Raw genomic sequence first — 20,078 nt, 5'->3', positions numbered from 1 at the left:
TACCCCTTGTAACTGGCATCCTTGACTCTCTATATGTTCTAAGGTCTGAATGTTTGGTGCAAGTGAGCATGACCTTGGCACCAGCAGCCTGAGAATTCCTGGAGATGAGTCGTCTCCAATCTGTCTTGTCTGTTATGTTTACCGAATTGTTGCTTTTCTTTCAGACTGATGATGAAGAGGAGTCTTTTGTTCTTGAGGATCCCTCTCTTTTAAACATTGATAATATTGACACTCACTCGTATGACACATCTTCCTTGGCAAGCTCAGACAGTGGGGACAGGACGCACTTGAAAAGGTATCTGATAAGTTGGGCAGTTCTTTCTGACACCATCTTTCAGATTTAGATGTGTATCATGAATATTGGAACTGACTTATCATATTTCACTGAGCACCACACAACTACATTTTCTGACTGACACTCAAGTCTATTCAGTCCATGGGCTTAGTATGAGATCCAGTGGGGCAAGCTAGCAGATATTGAATTGTAAATTAGAAATGTGGTCTACTATTCAAAAGACATTTAGAACAATCCCAAGCAAAGAACCACCCAAACTTCTGTGATGAAATATTTTTCTTCAAAAAGACCCAGTTTTCTCAATAAAAACCTAATCTTCCTGTTTTCTTAGTGGAAAAGAACCCACCATTAAGAGGAAAATCCCTCAGCATACTTCTGTCTAAACTCTGATAGGATCAAACCCCAGTGCAGGTGTTAAAAGTGGATGATGTGGACAAAGAAAAGTAATTCTGCCACAGGCGGCTACTTCTTAAGGGATCCACTAGACAGAAAGATAGACTTTTTGCACCATGGTTCTTTATATGCTGCAGTGGACTGAAAACTTGCAGAACCATGTACCAGAATCTAGACTTTCATGGCTTATTTTAAGTTTAAAAAATTACCTATTGTGGTTGTAAAGAAAACCCTTCCAAATGTGAACAGTGTAATTGATGAATTTGTATGTAGACATCCTGAAACAATGTTTTTTTTGAGAGTATGTGAACTGTTCCCTCTCTTCAGTAGAGTGTTAACTTAATCACAGTTTAGAGGGCAACATTGATTATTGATTATTTAACCAATTTAACGGCTGATTATTTGTACCAGATGTTCTAGCCCCACAATCCCAAACCACTCCTGGTTCCTTCTCTGGGGCCAAAAGTTCCAGCTGCCCCCTGAAAATTTGCACAGTGCAGTGGTTATTAATATAAGATTTGATGAAAAAATGATAGCTTGGGGCAAAATAAAATGATTTGAATGTGAAGTCAAATAAGACACAATGACATACTGATTATTTTTATAGGTAAAAACAAGTTTTTATCAAATTCAGTTTACCTGAAGTGCTGACGTATTATTTCCAGTTTTGCTGTACTGCAGAAACCAGAAGGCCTTGCTGCAAGCTTTAGGCCAAACTAACTGCAGGGTATGTGGATTTTGACAATAGCATAGGCCATACTAAAAAAACTTAAGATTTTCAAAAATAGGAGCCTAACAAAGTCCACATGTGAGGTCCTAAATGTGTGGCCTCACTCACAGAAATGCTGAACACCCAGGAGTTCTCACAGAGGCCATTTTTGAAAATCTGTGTATATGTAAGAATTTACAATTAATCTATAGCATCACAATGACGCCCTGTGTCAATGGGCCTTTATTAGTACATTATACTGTAAATACAGTACATGAATTACATACAGCCCCCAGCTAAAACCTCTCCAGTGCATTATCAACGATCTACAACCTATCCTAGAAAACGATCCCTCACTCTCTCAGACCTTGGGAGGCAGGCTAGTCCTCACTTACAATCTCCCAACCTGAAGCAAATACTCACCAGCAACTACGCACCACACCACAGAAACACCAATCCAGGAACCAATCCCTGTAGCAAACCTCGTTGTCTACTCTGTCCTCATATCTACTCTAGCGGCACCATCAGCCACATCATCAAGGGCTCATTCATCTGCACATCTACTAATGTTATATATGCCATCATGTGCCAGCAATGCCCCTCTGCCATGTACATTGGCCAAACTGGACAGTCCCTACATAAAAGAATAAATGGACACAAATTGGACATCAGGAATGGTAACATACGAAAACCAGTAGGTGAACATATCAACCTCCCTGGACATTCTATAACAGATTTAAAAGTAATTATTCTTGAACAAAAAAACTTCGGAAACAGACTTCAAAGAGAAACAGCAGAACTAAAATTCATTTGCAAATGTAACACCATTAATTTGGGCTTGAATAAGGATTGGGAGTCGCTGGCTCATTACAAAAACAGCTTTGCCTCTCCTGGAATTGACACCTCCTCATCAATTATTAGGAGTGGACTACATCCACCCTGATTGAATTGGCCCTGTCAACACAGGTTCTCCACTTGTGAGGTACTCCCTTCTTGAAAGCTTATGCCCAAATAAATCCATTAGTCTTTAAGGTACCACCGGACTCCTTGTTGTTTTTGTGGATACAGACTAACATGGCTACCCCCTGAGACTTGTAAATACAGTAACACTTTAATAAAATACACTTGAACTTGTTTATCGGGAAAAATAAGTTTCCAGTTTTACTGTTCTTGACTGGTTTAAAAACACTTAACCTTCAAATCAAATGAAACTGTTCAACCTAAGAGTTCAATTAAGTTTTAAAATCTGTGTTAATGCATAACACTGATAGTTAAGATTGCCTGGCTGTCCCTGTTCTAATGGGCCATGTTCAACTCCTTGTAATTTCTCAAACTTTCACTTTTCAGGCACAACTTCCCACATCTAATCTCTGCCCGAGAGGTGATGGTTTGTTTTTTTTAAATTTTTTTTTTAAATAATGAGCAAGAACATTTCAGCCACTTTCAAATATGAAGTGTGAAAATAATCATTTGCAACTTTTTATTAATAGTTCTGATGCTTCAGTGTTTGGGAGGGAAATCATTTGAAATTGAGAGCATTCTTAAAAGCTTGATATTGATCTTTTTGGAGGGCTGTTAATGTTTGGTCAAATTAAAGGGTTAACAAAAACAAAGCAGACACACTAACTTTTTAACAAGGCAGGTTTTGTATTAATGATCTCTTTCCCTTTGGTTTTGTGCTTGTGTGCATCAGAAAGTTGTATGTCAAGTGAGAAATCCATTCAAGTGCTTGTGGAATCTCACTTGATATACAAGTGCTTGTGGAAGATTCGACAAGCAAGGTAGGGCTCCAAACCTCACTCCATATCATTTGTGAAAATAAGTTCCAGTCTCTCTCACTGCATGGTTTGGATAGTGTGTGGTAAATTAGGTTATTGTAACCATTAGTAACTTTTTTGTATAAACTTAAATGCTGGGATTTATTCTGGACTAACAACATTTTTACTCTTTTTAGAAAGAAAAAACTTCCTGATTCTTTCTCTCTTCATGGATCGGTTGTCCGTCTTTCTCTTCTGAAAGGAATTTCTGCCCAAATAGTATCTGCTGCAGTAAGTGTTTTATTCCTTCAGTGAAATAATCGATCGAGTTACAATGAACAGGAACGAGAATATAAATTAGTAAATAAAAACAGTACCTACTTTGGTAAGAACTTCATGTGTGGAATTTGTCAGTTTCACACTGTGCACTCTTATGTACAGAATATTACTTGAAGCTCTGAGCTTAATGATGAGGAAAAGGAGTGGTGCATTGAGTCAGGATAGCTGGTTTCTTGCAGTGCTCATCCACAGCCTCTGGAAGGAAAGTGAGTCACAAAGGAAATGGCTATTAAAGAATGCATCTCAAAGAAAAAGTTCAATGGAAATATAAACCTGTGTTCCAGTCCAGTCTAGTCACTACATCTAGTTATAAAGAAAAGTAAATGGCTAAAGTGTTCTTAAATAAAGACAGATCAAGGAGGGAACTCCCTCATGACAATATTAATGATACAAAGACTGAAAATATCACCTTTTCATTAGGAAAAAAGTTTATGAACCACTGAAGGGGAGGGGGTAACTTTCTTGAAATCTCTGATTAACTAAATAGTAGGAAAGCTAGCTGTTGTGCTATCCAAATAAGCTTGCCTTACTGTCCTGAAACTTATTTGCAGTGTGTTTTGCCAAAAAAAAGAGTAGATTCTTTCAGCACTAGTTTGCTTCATTAAATGGATGACGATACTGAAACAGCTTATGGTCTGACTGATCCCTGCCCTTACAAGCCTCATTGGCTATAATGCATACACCCACTTTTTGACAGTTGTTGTCAGATGGACTATATTAATTCTGACCTCAGTCTTGCCACGTAAAGAAAACACAGTATTGATTGTACTGCTACACTGACCCAGAGGAAATGTCTGTCTGAGATCAGAGTTGAAGCTGCTTGTTTTTGTGGATTCGAATGTGTGCCAAGTGGGAGGTTGTATATTGGAAATAAAAGGGAGTTTGTTTTGGTCCTGACTGTCATGCTGTCTGGAATGGCTCATGACTGAGTGCCTGCCTCAGGGCAGGCAGTAAAAAGCAAGGCAGACACCCCAAACTAGGAGTATGTTCTGTAATTGTATGTCACCAATCAAGTCCCAAATGTGAACTCCCAAAGTACTTCAGTAGTTTTATAAGGGAATCGCAGCCAATCCCGTTAGATGTTCCAGTCTATCTTGCCACCAAGGCAAGCTGCGCTATGTGATAAATGATCACTTACACTAAAAATCACAAATATATTCCAGGTTACTTTCAAGAGACCAATCACCCGGTAGATTTACATCCCAGGTCTCACACCAAAAGCAATGCTGGCAGCCAATTCTATAGTATGCTAACTAAAGGTTTATTAGCTAAGAAAAAGGCATGAGCGTTAGAGAGGCTAAAGTAGGTAAAAAATGTATGTACAGGTGAGTCACAGTCTGTAATTCCAAATGATAGCAGAGATGTAGTAATCTGCAGAGAGAATGATGGGTTGACTTCAGTGTACAAGAATTAGTACTTTCCTGTTAGTTTTTCATTTGGATTACACAAGGCTTCTTTCTTGTTTGATGGGTTATTTAGTTACAGGGATATATGCAATATAAATGTTTGCTATTACATTATAACAGGATACAGATAAGTGAAAACAATGCATGTAATATCCAATTAGTTTTCATGAAGTTTAAACACCAAATACATTCTTATGCATTTAACTATCACTTCTGTATTAGTATAAATACAAGTGAATTGGCTGGCTTCCAGCTGTGAGTTTGAAAGTTCTCAGCTGATGCCTAGGCTTTCGCATGATCTGGCACCTGGTCTGCTAGTGTTAGTGATGAGCCAGAGTGCATTGAGGTAGCAAGATTTAATTTTGTGGTAAAATATGTTAGTAATTATCCACGCAGATTCTACTTCTGGGGCATGTACACCCCATGTGCATGAAATCTGATTTAAAAAAAAAAAAAAGTGTTGGCTGTGGCTCCTTGTGCCCTACTGGCTACTGTAGCAGAGGACGTAAATGGTAGGGCAGTCATAATCGCCGCTCAGTTCCATTGTGCCCTGGTTGGTAAGAAGGAACGCTAGTATTGTCTGTGTCTTCAGGCAACAGTTTCTCCTATCTCACTTTGTGAACTCGTTTAGCTTTCTTAAACTTTGTTTTTGTATTACTTTATTTTTGTTCATCGTGGTGACTTCAAAGTCTCCCATCTTTAATACCCGCCCCTCATGCAACTCCACTTTGCCCACTAATGATGTGCACTTCAGATATCTCACCTGCCCGGGAGAGGAACACAACAGAGCATTGCTTGATATGCTAAAAAGATTCTGAAGAACAGAGGCAAGGCTGCGCCATTCTTGATGGAGTTATCCATGCAACTGCAGTCTTTCCCCCCAAGAAGCCTGGGAAAGCTCAACTGCTCCTGTTCTCAGCACTGGCTAGCTGTGGTACCACCTCTACCTCTCATGCATTCTCCTCCCACAGATGGCATTCAGGCACCAATGAGAGGGAGAAGGAAGCACCACTGCAGTCAAGGCATCAGATGCAAATTTACCTTCCTTCCTTGAGTATGAGACTCAGGCCTGGTCTACACTAGGACTTTAATTCGAATTTAGCAGCGTTAATTCGAACTAACCGCTCAACCGTCCACACCAGGAAGCCATTTAATTCGAACTAGAGGGCTCTTTAGTTCGAATTTGGTACTCCACCCCGGCAGGTGGAGTAACGCTAAATTCGACATGGCTAGTTCGAATTAGGCTAGGTGTGGATGGAAATCGAACTTAGTAGCTCCGGGAGCTATCCCACAGTGCACCACTCTGTTGACGCTCTGGACAGCAGCCCGAGCTTGGATTCTCTGCCCAGCCACAGAGGAAATGACCCGCGAAAATTTGAATTCATTTTCCTGTCTGGGCGGTTTGAATCTGACGTTCTGGTTGCACATCGGGGCGAGTTCCGCAGCACCGGCAGCAATGCAGAGCTCTCCAGCAGAGGAGTTCATGTAATCTCTGAATAGAAAGAGGGACCCGGCATAGACTGACCGGGAACTCTTCGATCTGATCGGTGTGTGGGGCGAGGAGTCTGTGCTTTCGGAGCTGCGCTCCAACGAACGGAATGCAAAGACCTACGAGAAGGTCTCCAAAGCCATGATCCAGACAGAGGATACAGCCGGGATGCAACGCAGCGCCGCGTGAAAATCAAGGACCCCAGACAAGCCTACCAAAAAATCAAAGCGGCCAACGGACGCTACGGAGCCTGCCACCACTGCCCCACCAGTGACCATGGACTCTGATGATGGGACAGTGTCGACGGACAGTTCCTCGACGATGTTCACGGACGGGGAAGATGAGGAAGGGTTTGTGGAGGACGAGGCAGGCGATAGCGCTTACAACGCTGGTTTCCCCGACAGCCAGGATCTATTCATCACCGTCACGGAGATCCCCTACCAACCCTCCCGGCCAGGAACCCGGATCCTGAATCAGGGGTAGGATCTGTCGGTAAGTGCTTTAACCATGTTAACTTTTATTCTTAATATAACAGGAATCTGAAGTGTGTGAAAAGGAGGTCTCTGTATATATGGTGATAGAACAGAAATCCTCCTGGGAGAATGCCACGAAGCTCTCCTGCCGTTAATCGATAAGCATCAGCAGGAGGTTCCTGGGGAGAGCTGCCTTATTGGGTGCTCCGTGGTAGCACACTTTTCCGCGCGAGGCTTTCACGCGGTATTCAGGGAGCACTGCCTCCCAGAGCACGGCTGCATAGGTCCGTGGTTCGTGCTAGATTTCACGCAGCATGCGCTCTCTATCTCCTTCAGTGCCCGTCCTCACGGTGATCTCGCTCGGAGACTCCTGCATCTAAGTAGGGGAAGAAATGTTACGTTACGCCTGGTCCAAAGTATTTTTAATAAATAAACGGACAGACGGCATAGCACAGACTCAGCACGCAGCTGCGTGACGAGCGTAACGGAAAGCCAAAGAATCAAATGGACGCTCATGGAGGGAGGGGGGAACGAGGACGCAAGGTATCCCACAGTTCCTGCTGTCTCCGAAAAGCATTTGCATTCTTGGCTGATCTCCAAATGCTTCTAGGGTCAAACACAGTGTCCGCGGTGGGTCGGGGCATAGCTCGGCAATTTACGCAGCCCCCCGACCCCCAGAAGTTAAAGGGAAAACAATCCTCTGTTGACTCTTTTACATGTCACCGTATCTGTACTGAATGCTGCAGATAGACGCGATGGTGCAGCACTCAACACCAACATCCTTGCTCCCCCCACGCTATGGATGGCTGATGGTACAATAAGATGGAAATCCATCCTCATCATCAGCCTATTGGCACATGGGGCAGTGCAAAAGGACTGGTAACCATAACGACCGTACCAACTTGCTTGGAACAGGTCGGTCAAGGCCGCCTGTTGCTAATTTTTCATGGTAGATGGTGCAGTATGGCTGGTAACCGTCCTCATCATTGCAACAGGGGGCTGAGCTCCATCAGCCCCCACCCTTCATTGTAAAGAAAAGATTCAATTGCCCCTGGACTAGCAGAGGGATGAGTGGCTCCCTCCTCCACACCCCTTAATGTAATCTCTGGACTATCATTGCAGCTGGAGGCTTCCTTCCACTCATTTCTCACAAACGACTACCTGTGTCTTATTCATGCATTCTATATTACTTCATCACACAAGTGGGGGGACAATGGTATTGGAACCCAGGAAGGCTGGGGGAAGAACGGAATGAACAGCTGGGGTTGTTTCAGGAGCACACCCTGTGAATAGCGTTCAGCTCAAAATTTATGCAGGATTGGACAGAGAGCAGCTGTGGTCTCTGGTTGTATGATACAGTGGTTCTCTAGTACACTTGCCCATAATCTAGGCAGGACTGATTCTATTTTTAGATACCCAAAAAGGAGGGATTGACTCGGGGAGTCATTCCCAAATTTTGCTTTTGCGCCCCTGGCTGATCGACCAGGGGCACTTATGACAGCACCAAATGGCGCAGTGCAAAAGGACAGGTAACCATGACCATCTTATTACCGTCTTCTTACCAGTTCATGGTATGGTAGATGGTGCAGTATGCCTGGTAACCATCGCTGCTGTCATGCAAAAGCATAAGCATGCTGCTGTGTAGCGCTGCTGGTCCGCCTCTGTCAGCGGCATCCAGTACACATACGGTGACATATACAAAAGGCAAAATAGGGTCCATTGTTGCCACGCTATGGCGTGTGCCAGGGCATTTCATGGAAAACGTGCTCGAAATGATTGTCTGCCATTGCTTTCCCGGAGGAAGGAATGACTGGCGACATGTACCCAGAATCCACCGCGCAAATGATTTGTGCAACAGCAGGCACAGGGGTCTCAACAAAAAATTCACAGAGACAGCCTAGACTCAGTTAATTGTTTGCAAAAAAGTATCATTGCAAGGAATTAACTAACTGTTTCCCATCTCACAGCTTCCACTGTCTCCAGACCTGCCACAGCATCCACCTCGCAGAGGCTGGCGAAGATTAGGCGGCGAAAGAAAAAGACAAGGGACACGATTTTCGATGAATGTGTGGGCTGCTACCTAGCCGAGGCGGACCAGCAGAGGCAGTGGAGGGAGAAAGTCTCTCTGTACCAGCGCTCACACAGCGAATGGGAGGAGAGGTGGCGTGAGGAACACAAGCAGGCGACTCAAGCAATGCTTGTACTACTGAGGGAGCAAACGGACACGCTCCGGCGACTTGTGTATGTTCTGCAGGACCGCTGCAGGACAGAGCCCCCGGCAGTATCTCTGCAACTGCCCTCCCCCGCCACAAAGTCACATTCCCCCCTCACCTCAAATAACCAGGAGGATGCCCGCCCTGGGCCGTGAATACTGTCACTGCACCCCAGCAGAGTGCTCAAGTAACCAAAAGCTCTCCTACCCTACATTTGCATAAGTCCTTCCCTTCCGGACTCAAACAAGTCCCAATCCCAGTCCCATCCCATAACTGTGTACTTAAGTAATAAAAATACTTTGCTGTTAAGTACTGTTTCCGTCATGTTTCTTCACTGAAGACTGTGTTTGAATGGGGTGCGTGGGGAAGTGCGTTGCTAATTGCATAGGACAGGCACCTTTCGCAGGGTACAGACACGGGGGCCGGATCAGCAGCGGGTAACACACACAGTGCAGTCAGCAGGCACCGTGGTCGGTATGGGAGGTGGTTTCCAGGTTCTGTGTGGGCGGTGGGGATGTGACTTTTTAGCGGGGGAGGGCAGGTACAGATCTTATACAGCGGTCCTTGTCGTGGACCGCTGAGTCACGCAGCAGAGGAATCTGTATCCGTCCTCCTCCGCCACAAGGCCACATAGCCCCCCGCACACAGAATCCCAAAAAGGAGGGATGGCAGGCTCCGTTGAAACAAGCAGTCCGGCAATGCGGACCGCTGTATGAGCAGGAGCCTGTCATTCCTTGAGTTTAGAGGCGGTCTTTACATCAGCGCACACCCTACCCACCGCAGTCTGCGTTCCAGTTTCGACCCTTTAACGAAAAGTCATGAATAAAGAAACCTCTCCTCAGTAACAGTGTGACATGTATTTTATTTTTACACGTGTCTTGGAAGTGGAGGAAACGGGGAGAATGGGGTATTTAACCGAAGAGGAGAGTCAACAGTAACTGGGTAAAGAAACAGGGGCAGGTTCAGCTTCTCTGTAAAGAAACTGAACAGTCACAGGTCACGCTGCTCGCTGGTATTTAAAGAGTTCCTTGTCGCTGTCCCAGGCGCCTGTATAGGGCTTCATGAGCAAGTGCATTAGCGGGCAGGCTGGGTCACCGAGGATCACTATAGGCAAATGCACATCCACAACAGTTATTTCGTGGTACGGGAAGAAACTACCTTCCAGCAGGCGTCTGAGCAGCCCACAGTTCCTGAGAACACACGCATCAGGAACCTTGCCCGGCCATACGACGTTCATGTTGGTAAAACGTCCCCTATGGTCCCCCAGTGCTTGCAGAACCATTGAAAAGTAGCCCAATTTCTCAGCAGCTGAATGTGGAAGAGGTGGACGATAAAGTGCGAGGAGGAGAAAACAGCGAGGATCGCAGCGGGCTCCATGCTTGCAGTGCTGTGGCGTCCACGCTGTCACTGACCAGAAAAGTGCACGAACAGATTGCCCGCAGGCGCTTTCAGGGAGGGAGGGAGTGAGGGCGTGATTGACGGTTCAATGACGACAGTTACCCAAAACCACCCTCGACACATTTTTTCCCCCAGCAGGCATTGGGGGCTCTACCCAGCATTCCAATGGGCAGCGGGGACTGCGGGAACTGTGGGATAGCTTCCCACAGTGCAGCGCTTCGAAAGTCGACGCCGGCCCCGTTAATGTGGACTCAGAAGTTCGAATTAGTGTATTTAGTATGGATACACAAATTCGACTTCATAAGGTCGAATCCACAAATTCGAATTAAGTAGATTCGAAATAGTCCTGTAGTGTAGACAAGGCCTCAGATCTTCTCAGATTCCCTCTGCTAGGAAGTGCAGCCTCAAGCCTTTTGCTGGTGCCTTGGCATCAACAACTCCTTCATTCCAAAAGGACTGTAGTGCTTCTGGCATGGTGTCTGCACTGTGTGCTCTAGCACCAAGACCCTTGATGACTACCACCTACCATGTCACTGAGCACTTCCTTGGCACTGCTGCCTACTTGGTATCTGGTACCATCCTGGTACTAGTGTAACTTTTCATCGATCTGGTACCAGAGTCTCCTTTCTTGGACCACTTTGAGAGACGTCTTGTATCAGCCATCTACTTTGGCTTTATTCCTTTTGGTACCATGCAGACCTGATAGTCTGGGCAGGATTGCCTCTCTTATGGAGGAGACCTATGTCTACTTGTCCTCACTTGAATTCACTGAGGGCTCCTCTACCTCCAGATCCTGATTTCCACCCTGGGTGAGCCAATGCGAATTTAGTGGACAGCCCAGAGAGTACTATAAAGGTGAACATAGGAGACCACTAGATTCCAAAGAGCATCTGTCACAATATCCTCTACAGTTTAACACCCCTTGAGCATGAACTCTACCCTGGAAGAGATCCACTTCTTTTGTTTCTCAACCAGCACCCCTTTCTCTGTGGAAACAATGTCAGCCTCCTCTAACAGCGGATGAGTACTTCAGTTGGAGAGACCAACTTTCTCCTGACCAGGAACCACCAACCTCCTCAATAAGCTTCCTTGTCTCTGGGTGAAGCTGTTAACATATCTTCAGTCTCAAGATGAGTTTAATTTTCCAGGATCTCCTCAAAGTTCTCAGCAGTCCTTTTGGACATCCTATCTGAGATAATTCAGGAGGAAAAAAGGTAAATTGTTGGATGTTCTCCACATTGCAGAGTGGGCTGGATAGCAATGCCCATAAACGAGGGTGATCTTTTGCTGGTGAAAGAGATCTGACATACTCCCACCTCCATGCTACCCACCTCAAAGCAGATAGGAAATGCTAGCCCCCTGTGAGGTGATTTGAGGGTTTCTTCCAAAACCTGACACCTGGCTACTGGTGGTCCAGGAGAAATCTAAACAGCAAGGAGCACCGATGAATACGCCACAAGAGAAGGACCGTCCCAAAAATTGTACCTGTTTGTCCACAATATCTATTCTTGTAAGCCTCCAGTTGAGTGACTAATTATCAAGTTTTGCTTTCAAAGCTTGATTTTTTTTAAATTTTTTTATTCCCCTCTCCCCTCCTCCCCCTTTGAGAGTGAGTCTCAAACCTTTTGAACAACTTGCCACAGGAGAACACTAGGAGGAATGAGGACCTTGATGGTAGAGGTACAGCTGGCCACCATGACCTGCTTGGATATGGTGGCAGGGACCATGGCATCTGGCATTACCATGAGACCTGCTTCCTGGATCCAGATGCCTGAAATCCAATGGGAGGTCAAAACCACTATTGAGAACCTCCTATTTTGAGGTGACCTTCTCTCTCCCTTCACACTCTCTTCCCCCCCCCCCGCCCCAACACTACAGTCAAAACATCAGTCTTAAGGGTAATAAGACGACTCTTCAACCGTTGGGCCTTTGTGTTCCCACATCGTGTTTTTACTTCACAGAGAAAGCAGCCCTACTACAAGTGCAAATCCAAGTCACAGTCTTACACATAACTGGTTTTCTGAGCCTCCATGCAAGAGACAGAGGTTCCACAGACCTTGCTCAGTCCTCCTCCATCTCTTGTGCTGCACCTCCTTAAAGAACTGGTTTTGATATGAGTGAGAGCCTGGCAGAACATTTTATGGTTTGTCCTTTCCCCATCTACCCCTTTGAGAACCCTCTTCCTGAGGAACTGGATGAGAATAACCTCAGACCAGTGGGTCCTCAAGGTAGTAAGTCAAGGGTATTCCATTCAGTTTCTGCCTATCCCATTCCCCATCTCCTTTCAGGGACCATTCTTACAAGTGTCTTTTTTTTTAGTTTGGAGAACAATTTATATGGGCTCCAGTGGACTGCAAGTCTTCAAGAGCTTATCAAATGAACAGTGCCTTCCAACCATGGTCGATTCTATCAACCAACTCTGCAAGCATCCCAGAACACCAGCGAAGTCGTGTCTTAAACTCATGGGACATATGGAAGTGTGTACTTATGTTGCACAGCATGCCAGACGTCACCTCTAGCTGCTAGAAAGCTGGTTGAAATCAGTATATCCACCCAGAAAATGCAGCATGGACCAGCTTATCACTGTCCCTGTAGAAGTCCCCATCTTTTTTTAAACTGGTGTACAGATCCATTCCAAGTGAGAGAGAGAGTGGAACTCTACTGCAGTTGCCACCAAGATAATAACAGATGCTTCCATTTTGTAGCTGGGAGCTCATCTCAGCCATTTAAAAGCCCAAGGAAAAGTCACTGTTTGAGAGCTTGCTGCATATGAACGTACTGGAGTTCAGGGCAATGTGATTCGCCTGCAAGGCTTTCTTTCCTCTTCTCTAGTGTCCCCCTGTCCACATCACTGATGACGACATCACTGTGAATTACTACACCAACGTGCAGAGAGGGGCAAAGTCCTCTCCACTCTGCCAGGAAGTGCTGCATCTGTTGGAATGGTGCTTAGTCTGCCAAATCACATGAGTCTATCCACCTTCCTGGCCTGTGAAACACTTTGGCAGATTGTCTCAACAGGACTTCCAAAAGAGTTACTAATGGTTCCTCAGCAATTCTGTTCTACACAGCATCTTTCTGAAGTGGGGATAGCTGTCAATGGGTCTATTTGTGATGTACAAGAACAGCAAGTGTTTGGCATTCTGCTCCTGGGAGGGTGGGGAGTAGGCCCAGGTTTTCAGATGGATGCATTTCTCCTCCTATGGACTACATGGCTCCTCTGTACTTTAGTACATGTTCACATAATCCCCAGAGTCCTCAGGAAACTCAGGCAGGGGACTTGGGCTGTGTCATCTTGATAGCCCCAGCAAGACCCAGACAGTTTTGGTTCTCAGATCTGGTGAGCTTTTGTGGACCCACCCATAACCCTACCTCTCCTCTCCAGCATACTCTCTCAAAATCAGGGCCGGATACTGCACCTGAACCTGGCCTCACTGCAGCTGACTTCATGGATGCTGGTTGGATTAACCCCCCTAGAGAGAGAGTTCATCTGAGGTCCAGGAGATCTTCCTACAGAGCAGGAAGCCCTCTACCAGACTCACTTATGCTGCAAAGTGGAAAAGATTTTCCATCTGGGCTTGGGTAGGGTACATGTGGTGGCCATCTCTGCAGATGACCCATGGGTTCAGGGTTACATTGTTTGTTCACCCTACGGTATCAAAATTTCTCAGGGTTTCCCACATTTTCACCCCAGTCAAGGAGCCTCCCCCTTCCTGGGATTGCAACCTGGTTCTAAGTGGTCTGATGGGGAACCCTCTTTGAACCCATGGCAACCTGCTGTCTGTACCTTATGTTCACACAGATGCCATGACCTGCTCTACATCCCTGCTAATCTGTGTCCCACTTTCTGGGATTCTTATTGGCAAAGGAACTGAGTGGTGGTTGAGGCTGCCCTGCCTTTTAAGCCCCATCTTTAAGGGGCACAGGTGTAGCCACAAAGGATATTGCTATTAAAAAATAATACAATCTCACATGCATGGGGCGCATGTGTGGCAAGAGTAGAATTGATATGGACAATGCATCTCAAAGAACCATAGGGTAAGTAACGGTTCTTTTAATTTAGTTTGGCTTGAATCTTAATGCTGCTGCAGCTGGTGATTTCTCAAGTTCTATTAAATTACAATACATTAATAAGAAATGCAGTTGAACAATCTTAACTTAAATTGAATATTTTTTGTGTGGCAGGCTAAAGCTAATTGTGTATCTTGATATATTTTCTTTGGAGTGAGTGCAAATAACCCTCTTCACTTGTGTGTGAAGTTTCCCATGGAATCATGGGGTTCCATAGCTATTCCCACAGCTTGTCTCCTGCCTTTTGTGGGACAGTTCCACAGGGAGGTTCACACCATGCTGCTGATGTAGTGTCCTCCTCATTGTAGTGTTGGTGCTGCTGTTAGAGCACTGTGTGTATGAGAGGCAGCACAGAGCGATCCTCCCATCAGTACGGCTGCACCTTTGAGCAGAAATGTACACAGGGAAGGAGCCCTGCCTCCTTTTACTTTATTAATAATGACTTTTTTGTCACTGCAGGACAAAGTGGATGCTGGTTTACCTACTGCAATAGTAAGTACTGAAAGAACTGTAAAATACAGTATAGTGAATCTTCCTGTTACATCTGTGGTCCATCCCTTGTACTCCATAGTGCAGTGTTGAAATGTTGACATTTTCATCTTCTGCTTTCTCCCAGAAGGTGGCATTGATTCACACTCAGAATCTTAAGCACGCAGGGCAGAAGGAGTAGTCTGAGACACTTCACTTATAGCAGTGGAGTTCTACCCTCTTCTCTCACTCCCACTATTCTCATATAGAGGGCAATGTCTTTGGGAAGCTTCTGTTGATCACTTGTCCCACAAGTTTCTGCCTTTTTTCAGATCATGACCAAGGCTTGTTACTTAGGCTACAGCTACACTACTGAGCTTACAGTGGCGCAGCTGCTAGTGCAGACACTCTAAGTCGATGGGAGAGAGCTCTCCCGCCAACATAGTGCTATCCACAGCGGTGCTTAGGTTTGTGTAACTTGTGTTGCTCAAGGCGGTGGCTTATTCACACCCTTGAGCGATATAACTTATACAGCTTAAGCTGTAGTGTATACGTGAACTTATGCACTAACATTTTCCCATTGTATGTGATGTAAAAGCCTGGCAAATGTCAATGCCAAGTTTCCTGTGATATTTCCTCCCTACCAGGCATTACTTTGACTGAAATAAATAATTAGGGGTACGATTTTGTCACGGAAATTTTTAGTAAAAGTCAGGGACAGGTCAGGGACAAAAAAAAAATCACAAAGTCGTGAGCTGTCCCTGACTTTTTCTAAAAACATCCCTGACAAAATGAGGAGGGTCCAGCACCCTGCCTCTCCCCCCCAGCTGCAGTGACTGGGAGCTCCAGGGACCCCAGTGGCTGGGAGCTGTGTGGGGGGGTCCCCCTGCAGGGCTGGAGCTGGGTGGGATCCCTTCATCGCCCTGTGGGGCTAGGAGCTGTGGGGAGGGGGGTCCTGCCAGCGATGGCAGCTGGGGAGCTGTGCCGGGCCCCCGCAGCCTCTGAGCAGCTCTGGGGTCCCTCTGCTGCCACCACAGATGTCTGAGAGCTGTGGAGGGGCCCTAGCTGCTCACAGTGATTAGGCAGCTTGGGGTCCCCCGATGTTACGGAGGTCGCGACCTCCGTGACATAATTGTAGCCTTAAAAATAATCCATTCATGGTATCTGTCCAAGGTCCTGCAACATCAAATAAGTGCCATACTATAAACTGCATACTATGTTGTTGTAGCCATGTTGGTCCCAGGATATTAGAGAGACAAGGTTGGTCAGGTAACGTCTTTTATTGGACTAACTTTTGTTGGTGAGAGAGGGAAGCTTTCAACCTTACACAGAGTATTTCTCGGTGTGAGCTCCAAAGTGTCCCTCTCTCACCAACACAGGTTGGTCCAATAAAAGATACTACCTCACACATTGTAAACTGTATAACATACTGGAAGCCAGTATGATCATAACCATCTTATAGCAACTCAAAAAAACCAAACCAAAAAAAAAAACCCAAACAAAAAACCTCCCACCACGCCTTGGTTAAAAACACTATTAAAGTTGTGGAGTCAAGCACTCCAGGTAGGAAACATCAGAATTAAGGTTGCCCATGGCTGAGGAATAAGGGAAATCAGTTTTTAAGAGAAATGCCATATTTAGGCTGCCTGTTCCTTAGAGAATCTTTGGTGTAAGTGTAACAGTTCATAGGGGTAGGGTGAACCAAAGAGATAAGTTCATGTGCAGTATTCTAATAATGTCTAAGGAAAAAAGAGAATCACTGAAATCCAGGTATACTATTTACAGAACAAATTGGAAATGTCTACTGTGTGTACGTGGACATGCATGTATATAAAACCTGAACTTAGAAGCTCCTGGTTTTCAAGCATTTTTTTATCTGCAATGTTTTCAAAGCTTTATTGCAGAAGACACAAATATATCTTTACAGCGTTTAACTATATTCCTGACTTTGGGGCACTTAAAGCCTTATCCAACTCCCCATTGAAGTCATTGGGAATTTTCTCTCTGTCAGTTGAACTGGACCCTTTATGGGGATCAGAGAATTGCTGAGAGTGCACTCAAACTGTAATCTTTGGATATGAAAAACAGGAATGCACTCCTGTGCGAGACAATAGGAGTGATATTAACCTCACATAGAGGAAATCTACTGTCTGTGTGGTTTTTTTCATCACCGTGGTAGATGAATGTATTGAACTTGAAACAGGGTGGGGAAAATACAACACTGTGCTCAAAGTAAGGAATGATGAGATAAATGACAGTCATTGAGATGTAAAATTATATTTTAATAGCAGTATTGTGATGGGTGGTTGATGCAGATATTTTGGATTGTATGCATTTGATACTTGTCTGTGGGAAGCTTGCTGTAATGTACACTGCTGTCTGTAGCTTTCTAAAATGGTTTTCCATTTGCTGATTAACTTGGACCAGCAGCGATAAAGATGCTGACTGGGCTTAAATCATGGACTTGTGGTAGTTTGACATTTCAAAATTTAACTTTTTCTCCATGTTCTGTTCAGGCAGCGTCAAGTCTGATAGCAGTGGGGACTTCCCATGGTTTAGCATTAATTTTTGGTAAGTTAAAAATACCATTTTGGTCTCTTCAACATTCAAATGCCATTCTGAATTTCATATTTTAATATTTAATTTACCTATTAAATATTAATTCATTTAAGTAAAGAACTATAAAAAATACAGGGTCATAAACATGACAAAAAACTGAACAGAAATCTCATAGGCCTTCTGGAATGGTTCTTATCTTCTAGGCAATTGTTTTTATAGAAGTCTCTGATACTTAATGAAAATTCATCATTTTGGTTTAACAGAATATTAAGGAAATATAAACAAGATCAGCATAAATTTGTCATACGTTTATCATCTTTTGCTAGCATTTGTCCTAACTTTTCAAATAATAGATTCCTTGTTATCAGATCACATCCTGACTTAAATGTTGGCAGGACATGTTGAGTCTAACAATGTAATACGTTTCTTAGCTATTACAATTGCTGATTTATAATCTTAGTGGACTGACACTCAAGGTGAGAGAAATCTGCTATTGAATATTATTCTGGGCTGAGGATAAAATCAAACTTGAACAAGAATTGGTCCTACTTGTTATATGCTCACTTAAATGTAAACTGTAATAAAAAAGCCAAATTTGCATGATTCACTTTCAGAGTGTGATACTTTTGAAGCTAGCAGAAGTGGTAGCACACAGTGCTCTATCCTCTCAATCATATCCAACCATACGAGTGGAAGTGTGTGGTGTTCTGAGGTACTAGTGGTGACTGGAGCATAGGACTGGGAGCCAGGAACTGCTGAGTTCTCATCCTGGCTGACCTTGGGAAGAACTGTTTGTGCGAGCCCCATATCATAGCTGGGAGATACTGCTAAGCATAATTCCTTGTCTTACAGAGATATTGTAAAGATCAGTTTACAGCAGTAGGATACAGTGCTTTGGACCTGTAAAGCACTATATACGTGCAGACTACTTTGTTCCTCCTTTCTCGGTAAAGAAGAAAAGAGACAATCAGTACAGAGAATGTGTTTCCATACACCCCCCTCCAAAGCACAAAGGAAAAGACCGAAGCAATAGCTATAAAATCTCGGAACGGTATATATGTAATTGTAATACTGCTTCAAAAACATCCAATCATTTACAAACTCTTTAAGGCACATCAGAAACCTTGCTTTGATAAAGTGAGAGAAAGCTGTCTGTAAAACTACTGTATGGATTTTTAAAAAGTAGAATTTGGACATTTAATGTTACATTAGGGCTTCTTCAGAGGTTTTTTCTCTGTTTACCATAGCTTCAGTATGATTGGCATGTCTTCTCTAAGTAAAACATTTCTTCTTCCATGATTCAAAATCCACATAATTGTGGACTTATAAATCATGTGCAAACACTTTAAGACCTGTTCAAAACTCTAATAATAAATACATTAAAAAGTTTACAGTCTAAGCATTATTAAAACAGGTGTTATCTGGTTTGATGTTCAATGTCACAGTGGAACATGAAGATGATTATGTTCGTGGGTGCCTTGAGGCAAGCTCCAGAACATAAGAGAGATGGCATGAAAGTGTTAATTATTCATTGATTCTAAGGCCAGAAGATGAGCATAATTGTTCTTAGCTGACCATTGCATTACCCCGGGCACAGAATTTCACCACATGATTTCTGCATTGAGCCCAATAAGTTGTGTTTGTACAGTATGTCTTTTAGAAATCAAGTTGGATGTCTTTAGCCTCCAAATGATGGACAGTTTACCACATTTCTTGGTAATGTGTTCTAGTGGCTAATAATCCCCATGGTTAAATATGCTGCTTATTTCCAGTGTGAAGTTTGCTGACTTCAGCTTCCTGCCATTTTTCTTGTTATGCCTTTGTCTGCTAGTTTAAAGGAGCCCTTTTTAGCATCAGAAATCTTCTCCCTATGTAGGTGACATAGACTGGTCAAGTTGCCACTTAATCTTCACGTTGATAAGCTAAGTGGACTGAACTTCCTAAATCTTTTAGTGTTATGCAGGTTTTCCAGGCCTTAACTCATTCTTGTAGCTCCTCTTTGAACGCATTCCAGTTTTTCAGCATTCCTTTAGAGTGTGGACTCCAGAACTGGATACAGTATTGTTAGTAATGATCTTGCCAATGCTGTATACAGAAGTAATATCTCCCTTTCACTTTCTATTCTAGGGGTGGGCAAACTATGGCCCATGGGCCGGATCCGGCCCCTCAGGGCTTTGGATCAGCCTGCGGTGTCGCTGGCACCATGTCCCTGCGGCCCCCGGGTGCGGGGGGCAGAGGGCTCCACGCATTGCCTCCAGGCACCGCCCTCTGCATCTCCCATTAGCTGGGAAAGGGGAACCTTTGGGGGAGGTACCTGGAGGCGTGGCAAGGGCAGCACATGTGGAGCCCTTCTCCTCCCTCCCCCCCCAGGGGCCGCAGTGCTTCTGGGAGCAGCGCGGGGACAGGGACAGGGCAGGCATGCAGGGAGCCTGGCCCCGTGTGCGCCGCTGCCACCCTGGAGCTGCTTTAGGTATGCAGCGCTGGGCCGGAGCCCGAACCCCTCCTGCA

At 44.5% G+C, this 20,078-nt stretch overlaps 1 protein-coding gene across 3 annotated transcripts in view; it reads left to right on the top strand.

The window, feature by feature from the left end:
* Positions 1–20,078, top strand: part of VPS8 (VPS8 subunit of CORVET complex) — a 254,665-nt gene that overhangs the window by 4,808 nt on the left and 229,779 nt on the right. For all 3 annotated transcript variants that reach the window (XM_045030079.1, XM_045030078.1, XM_045030077.1), the window contains exons 3-6: positions 165–295; positions 3,352–3,445; positions 15,003–15,035; positions 17,528–17,582. In XM_045030079.1, the coding sequence (XP_044886014.1) occupies positions 165–295; positions 3,352–3,445; positions 15,003–15,035; positions 17,528–17,582 (313 nt within the window). The remainder of the gene's footprint in view (positions 1–164; positions 296–3,351; positions 3,446–15,002; positions 15,036–17,527; positions 17,583–20,078) is intronic.

The sequence above is a fragment of the Mauremys mutica genome, chromosome 9, assembly GCF_020497125.1.
Source record: "Mauremys mutica isolate MM-2020 ecotype Southern chromosome 9, ASM2049712v1, whole genome shotgun sequence".
Lineage (NCBI taxonomy): Eukaryota > Metazoa > Chordata > Testudines > Geoemydidae > Mauremys > Mauremys mutica.
This window is presented reverse-complemented; position numbering and strand designations above follow the sequence as displayed.